This window comes from Diadema setosum, chromosome 12 (assembly GCF_964275005.1).
Source record: "Diadema setosum chromosome 12, eeDiaSeto1, whole genome shotgun sequence".
In the NCBI taxonomy this organism is placed as follows: Eukaryota; Metazoa; Echinodermata; class Echinoidea; order Diadematoida; family Diadematidae; genus Diadema; species Diadema setosum.
In genome coordinates, this window is record NC_092696.1 from 13,136,026 (window position 1) to 13,155,029 (window position 19,004).

The 19,004-nt window shown below is 36.4% G+C and overlaps 1 protein-coding gene across 1 annotated transcript in view; it reads left to right on the forward strand.

Annotated features, from left to right (window-relative positions):
* Positions 1-19,004, forward strand: part of LOC140235727 (DNA damage-regulated autophagy modulator protein 2-like) — a 47,638-nt gene that overhangs the window by 8,666 nt on the left and 19,968 nt on the right. The window contains exons 2-3 of the mRNA XM_072315739.1: positions 18,104-18,171; positions 18,778-18,920. Coding sequence (XP_072171840.1) covers positions 18,104-18,171; positions 18,778-18,920 — 211 coding nt within the window. The remainder of the gene's footprint in view (positions 1-18,103; positions 18,172-18,777; positions 18,921-19,004) is intronic.

Genomic DNA, 19,004 nt, shown 5'->3' on the forward strand with positions numbered 1-19,004 from the left:
TCGATGTCAACCACGGTTATCTTGTGGTAAATTTGTATATATTTGTTTATATTGATACTTTTACTTATTTCTCTTTAATGCATTTTGCTTCCTTTGAATTTCCTCAGCGAAGGCCAGCGCAATAAGTGTAAAGATTTGCAAGTTTAACTCGAAATACCATCACGTCACAAACAATCAAACAACACCCTCAACTCTATATTCTTGCAGAGAGTAGGTCATTCGACATTTATTTTATGTCTTATCGTGTCTTCATGTTGATGTCCATCCAGTGGCGATTTCTGCTTCTGTGTTTGTCTGAGTCGTATATGTGACAACGTGTGAGGAAACGTGTTTAGTGTGTGCGCATGTGCCAATTAATGTATGACGTTACCCAACTTAATGTATCTGCTTGATGTAGGCCTATGTGTGTACTGTAGTCATCGGTTAGAAATTAACATCGATTAGTTGCCACAATTTACGAAGATAAAGAAGGTAATTTGGTTGAATTCGACAAAACTGTCTGTCGAAGCTTTCTCACCATTTCTTTGTATGGGCGTATCAAAAAGGAGATTGAGCTCTTTTCCTTCATGCTTACTTTCGTGGTGCCTTGTCCTAAAAAATATCATTACCCTAGGCAATTACGTATGATCATACAACGTTTATGCTGTGTTTTGCTAGTGTACTGCTGTCAGCTCTTCTCGCTCAACGCTTCAACAAAAGGTGCTTGCCTTGACAGCTCGTCGCGAGAGCGAGACGCTCTTGACCATGCTACAGTATTTGGCTATCGATGTCCTGCGTTGATTTTAATACCTCGACCTGACCCGACCCATCCCAGCTGTTTACCGCTCAGGAGCAACGCGAGAGTTGATGCCAAGTTCAGTTTGGTTGAGTGATACCGTTCGAGCACCCGAACAAGACATTCGATCCTAAATCAAAGTCATTAGCTGTCAAACATCATTGACGACCCATACGGCTTCGGTTTCACCGGCGCTGACAGGGTTAATTTGCAAAGACTTGGAAAGCTGTGTGCCGTAGACATGACATGTGTCCGTCGCGTGTTAATAGTGGAAACACAGTACAGGCCACGAGTTTAAATAGGATCGTATTTTCGATGTTTCTATAACATGATACGCACATGCCTTACATACAAGACATTCTACGGCAGTCAAGCATATCAAATCCTCTGAGAGTTCCGTTATTCCAGCTCCATAATCATAGTTTCACTTTTTTTTTCCAAGTTGCTTTCGACACCACAAATTTCCTTGACCTTTGTTCGTAAAGGAAGCAATTTGCAATAATGAATTCGTCGACATGGATATCAGCCAAATTTTGTTTAGTGTGATTTTTGCGTTTACGATCAACTTCTTCCCAGCTAATTTATCTGATTCAGATCGACCAGCAACTGTTGTAACTTCCCATATTAAAGGGAACATCGACATACAATTATTTAAAGGGATGGTATTGTTTTCGTTGAGCTGAGAATTCAGGTTTTAACTTTTCTTTTTGTGTGAGAGAATTATCAACCACTTATTTTAGGCCCAATAAAATCTTGATTATGATGATAATAATGATTAGCCTGATTAGTTTACGCTTATACATTGAGTGACACACGTTTTATGAGCCATGCCTTTCAGTGGCCTATACTGTTCAAACATTGGACCTACTTTCTGTCAACCTTGCAAAGTATACATTACTCTTCTTGTTAGGATTTACTTTAGATCCACTTCGCATGATGTATATCATACAAATTGATAAAACAATAACGAATTGTGTATAGTACTGTTTGCATTTGTGTCCTATTTCATCCTTTCGTTGGATGATAATTGAATTAGATTGAATTGAATTGAATTACGTAAACTTGCATTCGGAGCATGTTCTTTCTGTCCGATTGGGGCCAACATCAATTGTAATCGAGTAGACAGGTGGATTTATTGGTGCACAAAAGTAATTAAGAGGAAATGTGTCACACTAAGGTACTTTTGATTGCAGCCACGTGTTTCCAAAAACAACGGCTTTAAAAAGGCCGACAGATTAGGCGAAACTTTGTACAGTAACGTCCCCCCCCCAAAAAAAAAAAAACAAAAACAAAAACAACAACAACAACAACAAACAATCGGATCTTTGCGTTGATAACTACCAGTTTAATAACGCCCAATTTAATCAAACTGTCTGAATGCCACTTTAGGGTCTTAAAATAGCGTCTTAGCTAAATTTTCAAGAAAGTCTCATTCAATGAATATTAGTTAAAATGGTCATAGAAGGCGTTTTCACATTAGCCCGATAAAAATCCAAGCTCGAAATATTTTCGCGATTGCGAACTAGCGCGCTATCATTAAACCGATTTTTTTTTTCGAGCTAATTCGACAGCTGAGTATGTGCAAACAGCATAAGTAATGTGTGTGCCCTCTCAAAAACTCCTCATGATTTGTGTGCAGTTTGCCTCGATCGATCGGGTCACACACGCTAGGCATAATGGGATGCATCGCGCTATTTTCTCGAGTCGTTTTCACATTATCAAATAGCGCGCTACTATCCCGCTATTTCAGAAATTTCCCGAGTTGGACTCGAGAAATTTTCTCAATAGGCGTTTTCACATCAGCCCGATAAAAATCCAAGCTCGAAATATTTTCCGCGATTGCGAATTAGAGCGCTATTTCATTTCTTATTCACATCAGCCCGAAGAGGGGGTAGCCCGAATAGTTAAAAATGTTAAAATAGCTAATTCGACAGCTGAGTATGTGCAAACAGCAGATCAGTAATGTGTGTGCCCTCTCAAAAATTCCTCTTGATTTGTGTGCAATTTGCCTCGATCGATCGGGTCACACACGCTAGGCATGATGGGATTCATCGCGCTAATTTCTCGAGTCGTTTTCACATTATTAAATAGCGCGCTACTATCCCGCTATTTCAGAAATTTCCCGAGTTGGAGTCGAGAATTTTCTCGATCAGAGCGATACAATTAGAGCGCTAATTTGTGTTCACATTATCAAATAGCGCGCTATTTCGCTATCGGGAAAATTTCCCAAGTCAGAAAATAGCACGCTATTTCGAAACATCGGGCTGATGTGAAAACGCCTAATCAAAGCGATACAATTAGCGCGTTAATTTGTGTTCACATTATCAAATAGCGCGCTATTTCGCTATCGGGAAAATTTCCCAAGTCAGAAAATAGCGCGCTATTTCGAAACATCGGGCTGATGTGAAAACGCCTAGACTGACACAGAAATGTGAATCGTTGTAAATTGTTTAATATGTCTGATTCTTCCACGTTAAGCACCAGGATACACGTGGAACTACATATGTGTGAGCAAAATGGACAGACCTTGGAGGGAAGGGATTGCTGACATGCTCTACAAAACTCATCATTTTTATATTTGAGCAATGAAGCAAATCGGATGGGGTTTTCTGTACGACGTGGGTTATAAAATATAGTTTCATACCCTGAAATTGTATTTGGATTGATTGACTATGATTATTAAAGTTATCATTGCGAAGGGTCCCGTTGTATTTTATATCAATTTATTTTTAATTAGATATACGGTATACACGGGGGCAGACGGTATAGTGGCTTGTTCCGGAAGGCGAGACGCATCCATATGTTCATTACTCAATGTATATCAAAACGTTGATGGGTCTGAACACATTGAAGAAGAGTACTCATAAACAAATGTTTAGAAAATATGAAGAATATTCTGAATAACAATGCTTTTGATGGCAAGGTGTTTACTAGTATAGATGTTATTACGTTTTTGAAGGTATGCAAATGGTGGATTTATGAATTTTCAAATTTGACTTTAATTTGTATCATGATATTTTTAATCTGACTGTTTTTTGGTGTTAGTTTGTGGTGCATTATCATTTTCTTTGTCGTGTAATGTAAGAACATTGTGAAAATTGTAATTATCTATTCATAAACTAAATGTATATTTCTGAACGTTGACAGGGTAGGTGTCTAAAAAAATGAAAAGAAAAGAAAATATTCTATAAATGCTGGTTAGCCTCTTTTAGCACCAGCTTGCAGTTGGTCTTTCGGCCGCATTGGAAGTGTTTATATGAATTATTCTGAATTGAATTTGGACTTGACTTAAATTGATTTCTTGTTTGTCTGCTTGGGACAATGTGATAATTATGTCGTAAGACGCTCTACCGGCAAATTTGAGAGTTTCTTTTTCTTTCTTAGATAGTCAAAAATATATTTTACATGTTTACCAGTACTGCAGGACTATAAAGTGCCTTACACCTGTTCTGTGCGATCATATAGAATGCTCCCAGGGGCGATAAACTTTATTAGAAATAGAACAGAAATATTTTTCATACTTTCACTCTCCCCCGATATGATATCTGTCGATTAGTTTCTTCGAGAAATCTAACGGTCGTTTTTGTTGTTGCTGTTGTTGTTGTTGTTGTTGTTGTTGTTGTCGTCGTTGTTTTTGTATTGATTTGTTTTACTTTTTTTTTAGTGTAGTGCGGTCGAGTGACCGATTTTGATTGGCGGTGGACGAGGTTTCAGTTGACTGACCTCTGCTAAGGTCGAGAGGTCAGGCACCTTTACTTAGTGTCACGTGACTCCGGTTTCTGGGGTCGCTAGATAGGGTATTCCCCTTGCGACCGCTGTATACTAAGTACTCAGCATGCGGAGCAAGCGATAGATAGCCTGAGGCGAAGGGCAGCAGCGCGTTCAACAACCCTGATTGGCGCAATCTTGTCGTTGCCACGGGTAACCAGACGGTGCGCAAAGAATTGCCGCTGACGGATTGGACTCTTAAAGTGAGCCTGACAATGTTTTGGTAATGATCTGTGTACCCACAATGGTTATATGTCGAATTAGTCGGGGTTTTTTTTTAGTTTGTTTGTTTGTTTGTGTGTGTAAGTTTTGTATGCTCTATTTCAACGTATTTAACAGTGTACTTCCCTATCCTTATAGGCTACAATAGGAAACTTCTTTCATCACGATATCTCTTTCCCCTTATTCTTGTTATTCCCTTTTCTGCTTGTTAGAACAATTCTTCTTTTCCTCCTCCTCTACCATTTCCCCTTATGTAATGAAATTGTAGAATAGGATTAGATAGAGTACTCCGGCCTTAAAAAAAAAAAATGACGATGACAACATTAATTATAACAGTTGTAGAAATAAGGATAACAATAACTACCTTACAACCGATGAGTTGATGATGATGACAACAATAATGATAAGCAAGTGATGGAAAGAGCAGTAATGGTAACCAATAACTGTGACAATTTTAATTATCAGAACTTTGATTTCTGAAGACATACGTATTGACGTAAGAGATAATAGCGATGGCAACTATACACTGAGATAAACGAGAAATCACTGTGAATAGTAGGTCTACACATGATCGTACTTCAAGCGAACAGTGAACAGTAGTGAACGACTAGAACTATTCTTATCCAGCATTTAACGGCGAGTTCGTTGCCTTCGGCAGATTATCGAGTCGGATTACCCACGTTCCTCGGGCGGTTTTTATTTATTTATTCATTTTTCATGTTCTGGTTACCAAAGCGAAGGCACAACAAACATAGCTAAAGATTTTCACTCGCAGCGTGTTTCTTACTCATCAAACCGCCAGCAGCATACGAGGGCCGAGACAGTGTGTATTGTGTTGGAGCAAAACATGGTGTTTATACCTTGGCTGGAAGGTGTGTGTGTGTGTGGGGGGGGGGGGGGTAGGGGGTGGGGGGTCCATCGCTCTTGTAGTAGGCGCTTTTAATGGAAAGGTCATGCATAAAATAGGCGAACGTGCATGTTGTCTCGGCAAATTACCCTTCGATCGTATGTGACTCTCTCAAAATGTTAGTTTTACATTGTACTTGATTGCTGCCTAACTGCAAAACTTCAGTCACTGTGACCTTTTTTTTTTTTTTTCCTTCGCATTGGCTTAATTCTGGTCGGTGCTTTCTGTCAGCGTAAAAACCAAAAACAAGAAGAACCTCTCCTAAAAACTCCACAACTTGTTCAAGACCATTCCAACAGTCCAATTCAGATTACTGTAGTTATAGCAAACATCCACAATCAAAGTTTATACCTCGCACCCTCCTTGAAACTGTCTTAACAATGCCTAAAGCAGCATACTACGTTCTTCTAGCTTTATTTACTTGTAAGTGCTCTTTGACCTCTTAATAGAGCAAACTGTTCGACATCCCTAAAAAAAAAAAAAAGAAGAAGAAAATCAGTCATCTCTTCGTTGTGTCATTTTCCTGAAATAAAAAAAAAGAAACCAAAGCATGCAAAAACAAAACCCGCAACATTTTAATCTTGCACATGACACATTAGAATTTGTCATGACTTAGACGAACATGCTGAAATATAACTAACCTCAGAGATCTTGCTGCGCCTGTCGTCACTGTGTTGAGAACTGATAAAAGCATCCAGAATTTATCAAGAGAGTCCTTATAGAGTCCTGTAGCTTAGAGTATAGCATCGCTTATCATCATTAGACCTGCGCGTTGCCATGGAGACGAAATCATCGCCTCGTCAAAACTTTGGGTCACGTGGCAACAGATGTAGTTACCATGGACCCTGTAGGGTCCATGTAGTTACCAAGGAGGAAATGAGATTATGGAATCATATGTATGTACTTACCTTTCCCCGCGAATTCCCCATCCTTCACTTAAGCTTAAAGGCATAATTTACCATTTGCAGATGAAACAAAAACCCAGCATTAATGCTTTAAAATAGTTCTAAAATGCGAGTTAGGAATAGACACAACCAATGTAAAAATTTGAAGACATGTAATCGATGTTAAGTATATTGAAATACACAAAAAAAAATGTGAACAATAGTTATGATAAAAATGTTTCCACACTAAACCGTCTACAGTCAACAGTTATGGTTTAATGAGAAAAATACTGATATCTCCTTATATTCTAGGCTTTATTGTGAAAAATTTATATGGTAGGGTGTTTTGTCATACAACAGACCTGCAGATATGCATCAAATGTGATGTATTGAACATTTTTTTGAATTACTGCTCCCAAAGGTAAACGGGACCTTTAAACAAACGCACCCAGAAGACTGTGCACAAACTATATTTCTCCTTAGTTTTTTTTTTCTCATCTTTTCTGTTCTCCTTGTCACCCCTTATCCTTCTTATAAGATTCTCTTGATTATAAAAGCTAAGACGGTTTTAGCGGAGTTCGATTAGTTCGATTAGCGGAGTTGATTTTAGTTTACATGCCTGTAATCTACGCCACGAATTAAATTAGATTTGCGCGTTTATAATAACAACAATGTTCGGCACTGAAATTTAGCTATGATATTCTGGGCTATTTTCTGAACATTATGAATATATCGTTTATAGTAGACGGCGAATTGTCACAATATAGGGGTGTTCTTAAAATTTTCTGTAGATTTTGATTTTTTGTGCTATTTCCCCTATTTTGGGGGTGCTGAACACGAATCCACTTGTTGCCATTTTTCTAACCGACGTCTTCACCCGTTGCCATGGCAACGCATTATTTTCCTTAAAAGAACATGTATTCTTCATTAAAAATCATAAAAACATGATGTAAACACCAAAATGTGTCATTATAAATCCTTTTTAATTAGACTTGAGAGAGAATACGATTTTCATAATGTCATGGTTACCTAATAGCAATGACGGTTACCATGGCAACAACTATTTATAAAGAAAAATCATATTTTTCATGAAAAAGCAAGAAAACATGACAAGATTGAGTGGAATATTTATCATAAATTACTATCTAGATTATCAGCTTATTTTTCCACTACCAGTATGTTAATTTCACATCATTTTCGTTGCTATAGCAACAGCATGACAAAAGCTGCCTTTTAAAGAAAAATAAGCATTGCGATTGAAAGAAAAGCAAGAATACGTCCATAGATGATAAATTTCTGTATAGTGAGATTTTTTGAGCTATTTCCTTTATTTTGTCGGTGCCAAACACGAATCGACCTATTGCCATATTTCTAAATGACATCTTTAGCCGTTGCCATGGCAACAAATTATTTTCTTTGAAATAACATGTATTCTTCATTAAACATCACAAACACATGCTAAAAACACCAAAATAAGTCAATATAAACGTATTACGCTTCAATCAAATTAAAACTCACAATTTCCGACCGTCACAGCAACCTCATAGCAATAACGGTTGCCATGGTAACAGCTATTTTTTAAAAGAAAATGATTTTTTTCATCAAAAAGCATGAAAAGATGGAAAGTTTGAGTAGCATATTCATTACAAATTTCTATGATAATTATCAGCTTTTTTCACTACATTCATGCCACATTATCATCGTTGCTATGGCAACAACTTTTTTCCCTAGAAAGGAGAAGTATCCCATTAAAAGAAAAACTAGATAAATAAATGATCATTTTTTGTTTATTATAATTATCTTATAATCTTTTATCATTACCTTTAAAAGAACGTGTATTCTTTATCAAAAATATCATAAAAACATGCAGTAAACACCAAAATAAGCAATCTAAACATCTCTTTAATCAAATTAAAAATCACAATTCTTAGAACGCCATGGTTACCTCATAGCAAAGATGGTTGCCATGGTAACAACTATTTTAAAGAAAGTAGTGATACTTTCGTGAAAAAGCAAGAAAATGTGACAAGATCGGGTGGAATATTGATTACTAACTACTATCATGACTATCACCTCTTTCCCATTATGTTCATTTCACTTCATTTTCATTGCTATAGCAACAACATGACAAAAACTGCCTTTTAAAGAAAAAAATAGGTATTTCAATTAACAGGAAAGTAAGAATGAAGTAAATCCGTAGATAATACATTTCTGTAAGAGTTAGATTTTTTGTGTTCTTTCCCTTATTTTGGGAGTGCCGTACACGAATCCACCTGTTGCCATATTTCTAATTGACATCTTTAGCCGTTGCCATGGAAACAAATTATTTTCTTTAAAAGGACATGTATTCCTCATTAAACATTATAAAAACTTACTGTAATTTCCAACAGATGTCAATATGAATATATTTCTCTGATTAAATTGAATATCACAATTTCCGAATTTCACAGCTACCTCATAGTGATGACGGTCACCATGGTAACAAGCTATTTTCTAAAGAAAATAATGATTTTTTTTTTAATCAAAAAGCATGAAATCATGAAAAGATTGAATGAAAAACTTATTTCATTACCAGTTAAGGTCTAACTATGATTGTCAGCTTTTTTTTACTATGCTAATCTCACATTATTATCGTTGCTATAGCAAAAACATGAGGAAAACTTTCTTTCATAGGAAGAAGAACTCTTTCATTAAAAAGGAAAGAAAGAATAAAATAAACAAGTGATAAATTTCAGAAAAGTTTAAATCTTTTGTGCTTTTTCATCTCTTTTGGGGATGGTGAACAGGAATGCACCTGTGCGTGGTAATTTTTTTAAATGATGTCTTCAGCCGTTGCCACGGCAACAAATTATTTTCTTTAAAAGAACATATGTTCTTCTTTAAACATTATGAAAACATGTTGTTAACACCAAAATGTGTCAAGATAAACATGTCTCTGAATAGTAAAACATCACGGTTTTTCAATTTCATGGTTACCTCATAGCAATGACAGTTGTCATGGTAATAACAATTTATTATGAAAAACATAAAAAATGACAAGATTTAGTAACATATTTATAACAAATTACTGTCAGTTCTTTTTTTTTTCGCTATAGTCATCCCACTTCGTTCTTGTTGCTATAGAATTAACATTAGATAAGGAAGGAAAGGATACACTAAACAAAAACAAATAAGTAAAAACACAAAAGTTTAGTCAGTTTCCTGAATTTCTGATCACATTGCACCTTTAAAACCTTAAATATCCGAAATAATGGTTAATATTTAAGATGGTTGCCATGGAAATGCATCAATTTTTGTAGAAAAAAAACTTCAAGAAAAAAATGTGAAATTATGGCCTAACTTTTGAAGTATTACAAATCAGCAAGACTATTAGCCATATATATAATTCTGTTCACATCATTTCTGTTCGTATATCGCAACAACATGTTAAGGAACAGATTTTTTTTAAAACTACAGATATACCCAGGAAACATAAAGTGCAAATAATAAGCAATAGAAATGTCTAAAAACCTCCGCAAAAGTTACAATTTTCTCGTCATGATGTACTCTGTTTCAGCAGTAATGTCTCCAAGACATTTGATAACCTTAATAGACTATGATACCTCCTCTATAGTAATTTCCAACAGATTGCTATAGAACTTTTATCCTTAAAAAAACATTTTTCTCATGTTATTGCTATGGCAACAGAAATGATGTGGAATGAACGTTGTAAAAACAAAAGCTGATAGTAATTTGTAATGAATATGGTACTCAATCTCGTCATTTTTTCATTAAAATATCAGTATTTTCTTTTTAAGAATTGTTACTATGGCAACTGTCATTGCTATGAGGTAGCAATGTAATTGAGAAAAAAAGGATTATCTTTATCAATTGAGGAAAAATGTATATAATGACATATTTTGGCCTTAACAACATGTTTTTATGATGTTAATGAAAAAACACATGTTCTTTTAAAGAAAATAATTTGTTGCCATGGTAACGGCTAAAGACATCATTTAGAAAGTGGCCATAGGTGGATTCCTTTTCAGCATTCCCAAAAGAACAAAAAAAAAAGGGGGGGGCAGAAAAATTAAACTCTACAAAAATTGATTATTTATTTATCTAGTTTTTCTTTTTGAATACTGGGGTACTTCTCCTTTCTAGGGAAAAAAAAAAGTTGTTGCCATAGCAACGATAATAATGTGGCATGTGGCATTTGTAATGAATATGTTACCAAAACTGTTCATCTTTTCATGCTTTTTGATGGAAATAAATCATTTTCTTTTAAAAAATAGCTGTTACCATGGCAACCGTTATTGCTATGAGGTTGCTGTGACAGTCGGAAATTGTGAGTTTTAATTTGATTGAAGCGTGATACGTTTATATTGACTTATTTGGGTGTTTTTAGCATGCTTTTGTGATGTCTAATGAAGAATACATGTTATTTCAAAGAAAATAATTTGTTGCCATGGCAACGGCTAAAGATGTCATTTAGAAATATGGCAATAGGTCGATTCGTGTTTGGCACCGACAAAATAAAGGAAATAGCTCAAAAAATCTCACTATACAGAAATTTATCATCTATGGACGTATTCTTGCTTTTCTTTCAATCGCAATGCTTATTTTTCTTTAAAAGGCAGCTTTTGTCATGCTGTTGCTATAGCAACGAAAACGATGTGAAATTAACATATTGGTAGTGGAAAAATAAGCTGATAATCTAGATAGTAATTTATGATAGATATTCCACTCAATCTTGTCATGTTTTCTTGCTTTTTCATGAAAAATATGGTTTTTCTTTATAAATAGTTGTTGCCATGGTAACCGTCATTGCTATTAGGTAACCATGACATTATGAAAATCGTATTCTCTCTCAAGTCTAATTAAAAAGGATTTATAATGACACATTTTGGTGTTTACATCATGTTTTTATGATTTTTAATGAAGAATACATGTTCTTTTAAGGAAAATAATGCGTTGCCATGGCAACGGGTGAAGACGTCGGTTAGAAAAATGGCAACAAGTGGATTCGTGTTCAGCACCCCCAAAATAGGGGAAATAGCACAAAAAATCAAAATCTACAGAAAATTTTAAGAACATTACAACTCGCCGTCTACTATTAGCCTTCAATGAAAAGGGAAAATGTTGTTAAGGAGACAGCAAGTCAAATGAATAATTCCCAGAAACATTTGAGGTTGCATGCTATGCACATAAGAGTGATTTCCTGACGATTATAACACAATCATCAAGAGGTAGTAACAAAGTCCTTGTACACTCACTGAAATTTAAAGTCCCGGATATAATGTCGGAATGCAATGGAATTAGGGTAGAATTAGGCTGTGCTTGTACTTTGTATGTTTATACCTTTAGGTATTTAAGCATGAAATCCTCACCGTAATGTAATTGTCAAATAATTATGAACCTCTCATTACGTCGTTATACGAAACAACATCTCGTGAAAAAAAGAAGAAGACAAGCATAAATAAAACCTCGAGTATACTGCGACATATTTACTGATAAGCTATGCTCATATTCGTTAGAAATTCAGAAGTAACAAACAAACACTCGCAGCAAATCAAAGCAAACTAAATAAAAACAAGCCCATAAATTTTAGGATGCTGCTGGGAAGATAACTGTGGGCGGAAAATCTCATTAAAGAAAGGAACGGACCTTGCCTGGTCAGCCTTCCCAAATTTCCTTAGCATTTGAGTTTTGAGCGATGACAAATGACAGAGCTAAAAGTCAAATCGTGAAAGTACATAGAGATAATGTAAATGCTCCTTTCGATGATTTGATTTCAATTTCGAAAAAAAAAAAATCCCCTTTTTTGTTTGACTTTATGGTAATGAAAGAGAAACTTAAAAAGAAAACGTGCGTTTCGAGTTTCATTGAAATCAAAGGAAAAAATATATGAAAGTCAGGAATTGTCAAATTCTTAACATGCTTCTGTAAAACGACGATATTGGATAAAATCACATGATATGCTTATTGGATGAAGGAATGATTTTATTACCTGAAAGTTCTCCCGTCGATCTGTACTTAAAGGACAAGTCCACCTTCATAGACATGTGGATTGAGTGAATGTAGCAATATCAGTAGAACACATCAGTGAACATCGATTTGTCCTTTAAGACTATAAGTAGATTAGTTTAAGAAATCAGCGACAGTGTCACCGCTCCCTTCAAACTTACAAGCGCAAATCACGTTTGCAAAGTTGTTGCAAATGTAGAAAAATGTGACGCAAAGTATTGCAAGTTCGCATGAAATATGTAGTGCAAATTTGTCTAATAAGCAAACTGTGACTGCATGCTCTTGGAAAATGATTTGAAACTTGAACTTTCATTACTCTCCATGTTTTGTCCTATTCTAACTGTGTAATGAATCTTTTATTCTCCTGTCTGATTGATGTGGATGTATCTATGGAAGTCAAAGTGACCTTATAGCTGATTTTCATTTCAATGTTTTTAGAAGACCTTTTCACTTTTATCATTACTATTTTTCAAAACTTCCCTTCGCATGAACTCTGATATCTCAGGGAAAGGGGCAGGAGATGAAATTCTTTTGATCACGAATCGAACGTTACGATGTTAATAGTTTTGCTTGAGTTACCCCCTGTCGCTTTGGTAAAATTGGGGTATAAATGCTGAAACAATCTTTATGTGTGTTCGTCAAATTTCTCATCATTAAATGGACTTCTGTGCAGTACTATGACTTCTTGACCACGTCATGCGCGTGTTGACCTTTATAGACATTTGCATTTACGACGAGTGCATACATTCATGTATGTATCTTGATATCCACGTAGAAAGGTAAAGTCCTATCTGAACAAAAAAGTTGATGAAAACTTGATGATTTTTCCCTGGCCGCCTCTGGCCATCTTCATCTCATAGACTTTATATTTGACATGGTGTAGACCCGTAAGTGAAAATCATGTCCAGCGTCAGAATTTCATATCCGCATAGCAACTTCTGGACGGGCAAGTCCATGTTTTAAAAATAGAGTCCCCAAGGCCAGTCAAATTGGCATCCGTAGGGTTTACAGGCGGCAGTCACCATTTAAAGGTGAAAATAGGAACAGTATCCACAACAACAAGAACAAAAGTATGTTGAACTTAGCGCCACCTGAACGACATAAGGTAATCATTAATTCTCCTTTACTCTCTTTTTTTTTTGGGGGGGGTCGGGTATTTCGCTTTGGCAACGAGTCATAATCGAGAATACTCTCCCGTATAGATCGGAAAGAGAGAAGGATTAGAAATCGGCTTTTTGAACTTTTCTTGACGGGTACTGGAAGTGTCAGAAGAGGGAATAGGAAAGAGAAGGATACAGATATAGTTTGATAGATAGATACATGAATAGATAAAGAGAAACCCAAACAAACATAAAACAGATGGATACATCGGATGGGAGCAACAGGTAAGATAGAGAAAAACAAATTACCCCCGAAGTAAACAATAGAATCAGACTTTGAAGTATAGAAAGAAGAAGGAAGACGTAGGAGAATGTATTATTTGTTGCCTAAGTGTGCATGTATGTTAGGGTATGCATGCATATTTTGCATGTGCGTACAAATGAAGAGTTTGTTCGCAAAAAACCGATAAGTCCAGTTTTGAAGATTTTTAGGTATGATCTCTGTCAAAAAGTACAAAATAATACCTTTTAAATGATATATTGGTCACTACATATAAAGGTGCATTTTTGAAGTTATGGTCAAAAGAAGCAAAATTTTCTTATTACTCTCTTCATTTTTCTTGAACTTTAATCACAAATATCTCCATTTAGCAAATATGAACTTATCGGTTTTTGCGAACAAACTCTTCAAATATATGCATTAGTATATGTTCGTATGTATGTAGGTGTATGCATGCTTGCATGTATGTACAGTATGTGTCTATGTATTGTATATTCATTTATTCATTGAATAACCAGTATTCTTACAATTTACACTTCACAAAAAAAATTAGGATTAGTATTAAAACTTATTCAAATTCATGAAATTCTTCCGTCGAGACGTTTTTCATTGCAACTGCTTGATAAATTACCCTACATCGACGTAAAAAAGCACTGAATTGATCAGTGTTTTAGTAGTAGCCACGATAAAAAAAAAAAAAAATCATGGTTTATCATGGCTGCTACTAAAACACTTATCAATCACGTCAATTCAGTGCTGATTTACGTCCATGTTGGGCAATATGTCAATCACGTGCAATAGTAGTTACACGTACAGATATAGAGTTAGAAGGGAAAATGAATGCAGAAAGACAGAACGAGAGAGAGAGAGAGAGAGAGAGAGAGAGAGGGGATTTCACACTGAATTGATCTGACAAATGAATCTGGCGGGGGGGGGGGGGGGGAGGAGGAGGGGGTGAGGGGGTGGGGTCCCGCGGAGATCCCAACCATCACCCACATTACAGTACATATAAGTCCAAAATATCTCTCGACGCTCTGGATATGGACTTGAACCAGATCGAGATGAAATCTCACCGGACAGTGACACTATTATCATCTGTTCTGTCGTCTGTTATATCAATGTATACAGCTAGAGGTAGTGTTGTTTAAATATTATGATCATAATCACTCACCCCTCCCGCCTTCCGGGTGATTGCAGATCTATTGAAGCGATTAGACCATGTAAACCTGTCAGTCTTAGTCATGTGTGACATTTAGGATTGACAGGCATTATTGGTTGTGAGTAAGATATGATAATCCCACCGCACACTCTAAAGGGCTTTTTACACTTGTAAATTTTTGCTTAGCCCCGGACTATCGGTGGGGCTAAGGGGGGGCCTTAGCCCCACCGATAGTACGGGACTATCCTTAGCCCACTTTCTGTTTACACTCGTTTTTGCCAAAGTGGGCTAGCCCCACCGATAGTACGGTACTATCTGGCCCTGCAAAATAGCAGGGGTTAGCACCGCAATTGCGGTGCTAGCACCGCAATTGCGGTGCCAAGCAAGTGAGTGTAAACAGAACGAAAAAATAATCCTGGGCTAAGCGACGGAGACGAAGTGCGACCCTCACTGACCAATCAGAAACGAGGTAATCAAGTGCTGCCGGTGCGTGCGTGTACGTGTACAGTACACAGCGTAATTATGAATATTCATGTGGTTTGGAAAGTCCGGGGCTAAGAAAGACGAGTGTAAAAAGGTCAGTTTTCTCCTTAGCCCCGGACAAGAGATAGTACGGGACTAATTGGCGAGTGTAAAAAGCTGAAAAAATTGGTACGGGACTAACGATAGTCCTGGGTCAGAGAAAGTCCGGGGTTAAGAAACACAAGTGTAAAAAGCCCTTAAGACTGATCAGTTGCACGACTGCTTGCCGTTGGATCCGAAGTAAATCATAATAGCCTCGGAATAAAGACGCGTCTTTATTTCAGATCCAAAGACAGTCAGTCGTGCAGTGGCCTTTCTTTCGGTAATGTCCCAACCGTTCTTCTGTACATTCATTGTATCTTACAGTTACGACAGCAACAACACCACACTTTACTCAATGAAGTCCTTCTTATCGAGTCTATGGTTGTAAATATAAATGCACTTATGACCCTTTGAAGGGGTGGGGTTTTTTTTTGCTATAATTATTTTCTTGTTTGTTTGTTTGTTTTTAATCAAACTGAAATCTTCTTTCAGCTGTATCAGTTCTAATAAAGAAAAAGCGTCTATAGAAAAGGCCAAAAGTCGAGAAAAACAGAGAATATTCTTACAAAGTCGACAATGAAAAAAAAAAAATACCCTTGATTGAAAGTCACATATAAACAGAAGTTATTTCTCTTCAAGATGATCTAAATGTGTACTTTATAGTAGCTGGAATATGGATGAATATCACAGTGTAAGAATATTATGTAGTAAAAGTTGTAAGAAGGAAACGCTTTTTTTCATCTCCACTTTTCTTGTGTTGTGTCCCGGTTGTCGATCGGATTTCGAAATTACTTTGAAATTAGAGTCAGCGATCAATCACTAGTTCGACTAGTAGACATTTCTTCGAGAGGAAACGCATTTCAGACATTTAGATAATATCAAACACAAAACAGGAAGAGGAATGGGCGTGGCGGGGGGAGAAGCCTGGAGAGTGGTTTCCTTTCCCTGAGCTGCCCTGGATGTAGCTCAAATAGGAAGCCCCGTTCACATGACGGTCAGAAACCTAGGATTGAATCCAAAGTACTCTCACACACTTCTCCTTATATCTTAAACGTCTTCACTCGTTAAAGATGCAAACAGACTAATAATTCAGAAACAAATAAGTGACGGTCCGACCAAAATACAAGGAGGCAATATACAATATTAACACAGATATTATGACTTATTTATTTATTTATTTATTTTTTTAGTAAGTTAGTTATCTATTTTATTTTATTTTTTTTTTTTTAGTAAATAGTCCTTTGGAATGGTCTAGTTGTCGGTCGGTCGATGGAGGTGCATCATTTTCAGTATTTTGTATTTATACACTGTATCTATTGTTGGAATTACATAGGCCTACGTTTTTTTTTAATAATAATAATAATTTTGTATTTTTGAATTATTTTGGATGAAACATTAATTTTCCTGTAAACTGTGCGCATAGAAACATCTGTATTAAGCGCCAAATAAATGTATCGTATTATTGATATTATTATTATTATTATTATTATTATTATTATTATTATTATTACTATTATTATTATTATTATCATTATTATTGTTATTATTATAATTATTATCATTATTATTATTATTAAAAAATCTACATGATGGACACACTTGAATAGATTCCCAGCGGGAAACAGACGAATGTATCTCGACAGCAATTTCCTCTCATCCTACCCCACCACCCCCTCCCCCTCCCCCCCCCCCCAAAAAAAAAAAAAAAAAGAAGAGGAGGGGAAGAAGAAACACATGTATTTTTTTTTTTACCCTTCCATTTTTCCTGCAAAAACCGACGCGAAGCACTGTCTCAGGAACGGTCTTTCACCCTGAACACCCGACGCCTCACCCTTTGCTCACCCCCATCCTGTTAGCTCTGCTGATCTCTTCACCTTTCCAGAAATGTCACTCTCTTTCCCGATCCTTTGGCATCCTGACAGTTTACTGCCACCTTTATAATCCGTGTTCTTGGGGTCACTTCCGAAGACTTGGCTCCTTCTATCGCCGGCAGGGCATAGTGCTAATAGTCCGTCAATCAACGGAACAGTGGAGGGTATATATTACTCTTTGAAAAGCCTTAAAGGAAACTTAATTAAATTTAATTGGATGAGTCCGCGCGAACATGTGGCTACACGTGCACACATTCTGTTTGTATAATCAACCAATTTGTAAAACAATGGTGACAGATGAGTAGTATTGAAATAATAATTCATGCTTTTCTTCACTTATTTGCTCCTGTCTAGTAACGTTGATATAGTGTGGTATAAACATATAAGAATGTATAAGTATGTGAGTTTGTATATGCCTACTGTTCTTTGTTGATATTGTGTGCAGGTGTATGTGCAAGTATCCATGTTACATTCTGAAGTTCTTTCACCAAAATGAGAAGAAGAGATCCATGATTTCCCTTCTGACATGTCTCCCCCCCCCCTTTTTCTCTTCTATTTCCCCTGCAGTGACGCAGCCAGCACGGCTCCTCAGAGCTGTATCTTCGGCCAGCTTCTCAATATGACTGCGCTAATTGGTAAGTTTCGGAAAAGGTCCGCACTTACCTGGAAGCTGTTCCGCATTATATCTGACTGGAATACGGGTTTGAGGCCGGACTAATGATCAGTATGAAAGCGTTGAAGGACTGGAAGGCGGAGGGGGTGCATTTCAATGTAACAAAACGAATACAGCTTAGTACACTTTAATCCTAGTAAATGATAATGAAAAACTACAGAATTTGTAATTGGCCATCAATCTCATGGCCTATTCTGAGAGGCAGAGGGACAAAGGGAACAATATACATAAGCAACATTGTGTATTATTACATATGAATCTAAAGAACAAGAAAGAGATAGAAATATATATACTTGGTAAACAATTGAACAAATATTCAACCAAAGCAAGATGCGAACATAATATATGACTTCAGATGCTTCTTAAATTTTTGATATAATTATGTTGATAAGAAGCAAACTAGGAAGTAAACACTAACCAATAAATGAATACACTTTCATTTTGTCCTTTCTTTTTTGCTATTGTTCCCAAAGTTAAGGTTTAAGGGGGTGATGATGGCTTATGATGATGATCACGGCATATTGGCTCTTCAATCTATATTTGCGGTTTTCTCTGTCATTCCCCGCAGTATTTGCCGGTGTTTTCGTACGCTTCCGACAGCTGACCAGTCTTGTGCCGCCATACTACGTCAAGATCAAGGGGATGAATATATGGGGGCTTGTCTTTGGCTGGATTTCCGCCTTTGGGATGACGCTTGTCGCCAACTTCCAGGTAAATCGTTTATTAACAGTTCCCATACATTTTTTATATTCACAGTATACCCTACCTACACCCATTTCATTGTCCTGATAAAGA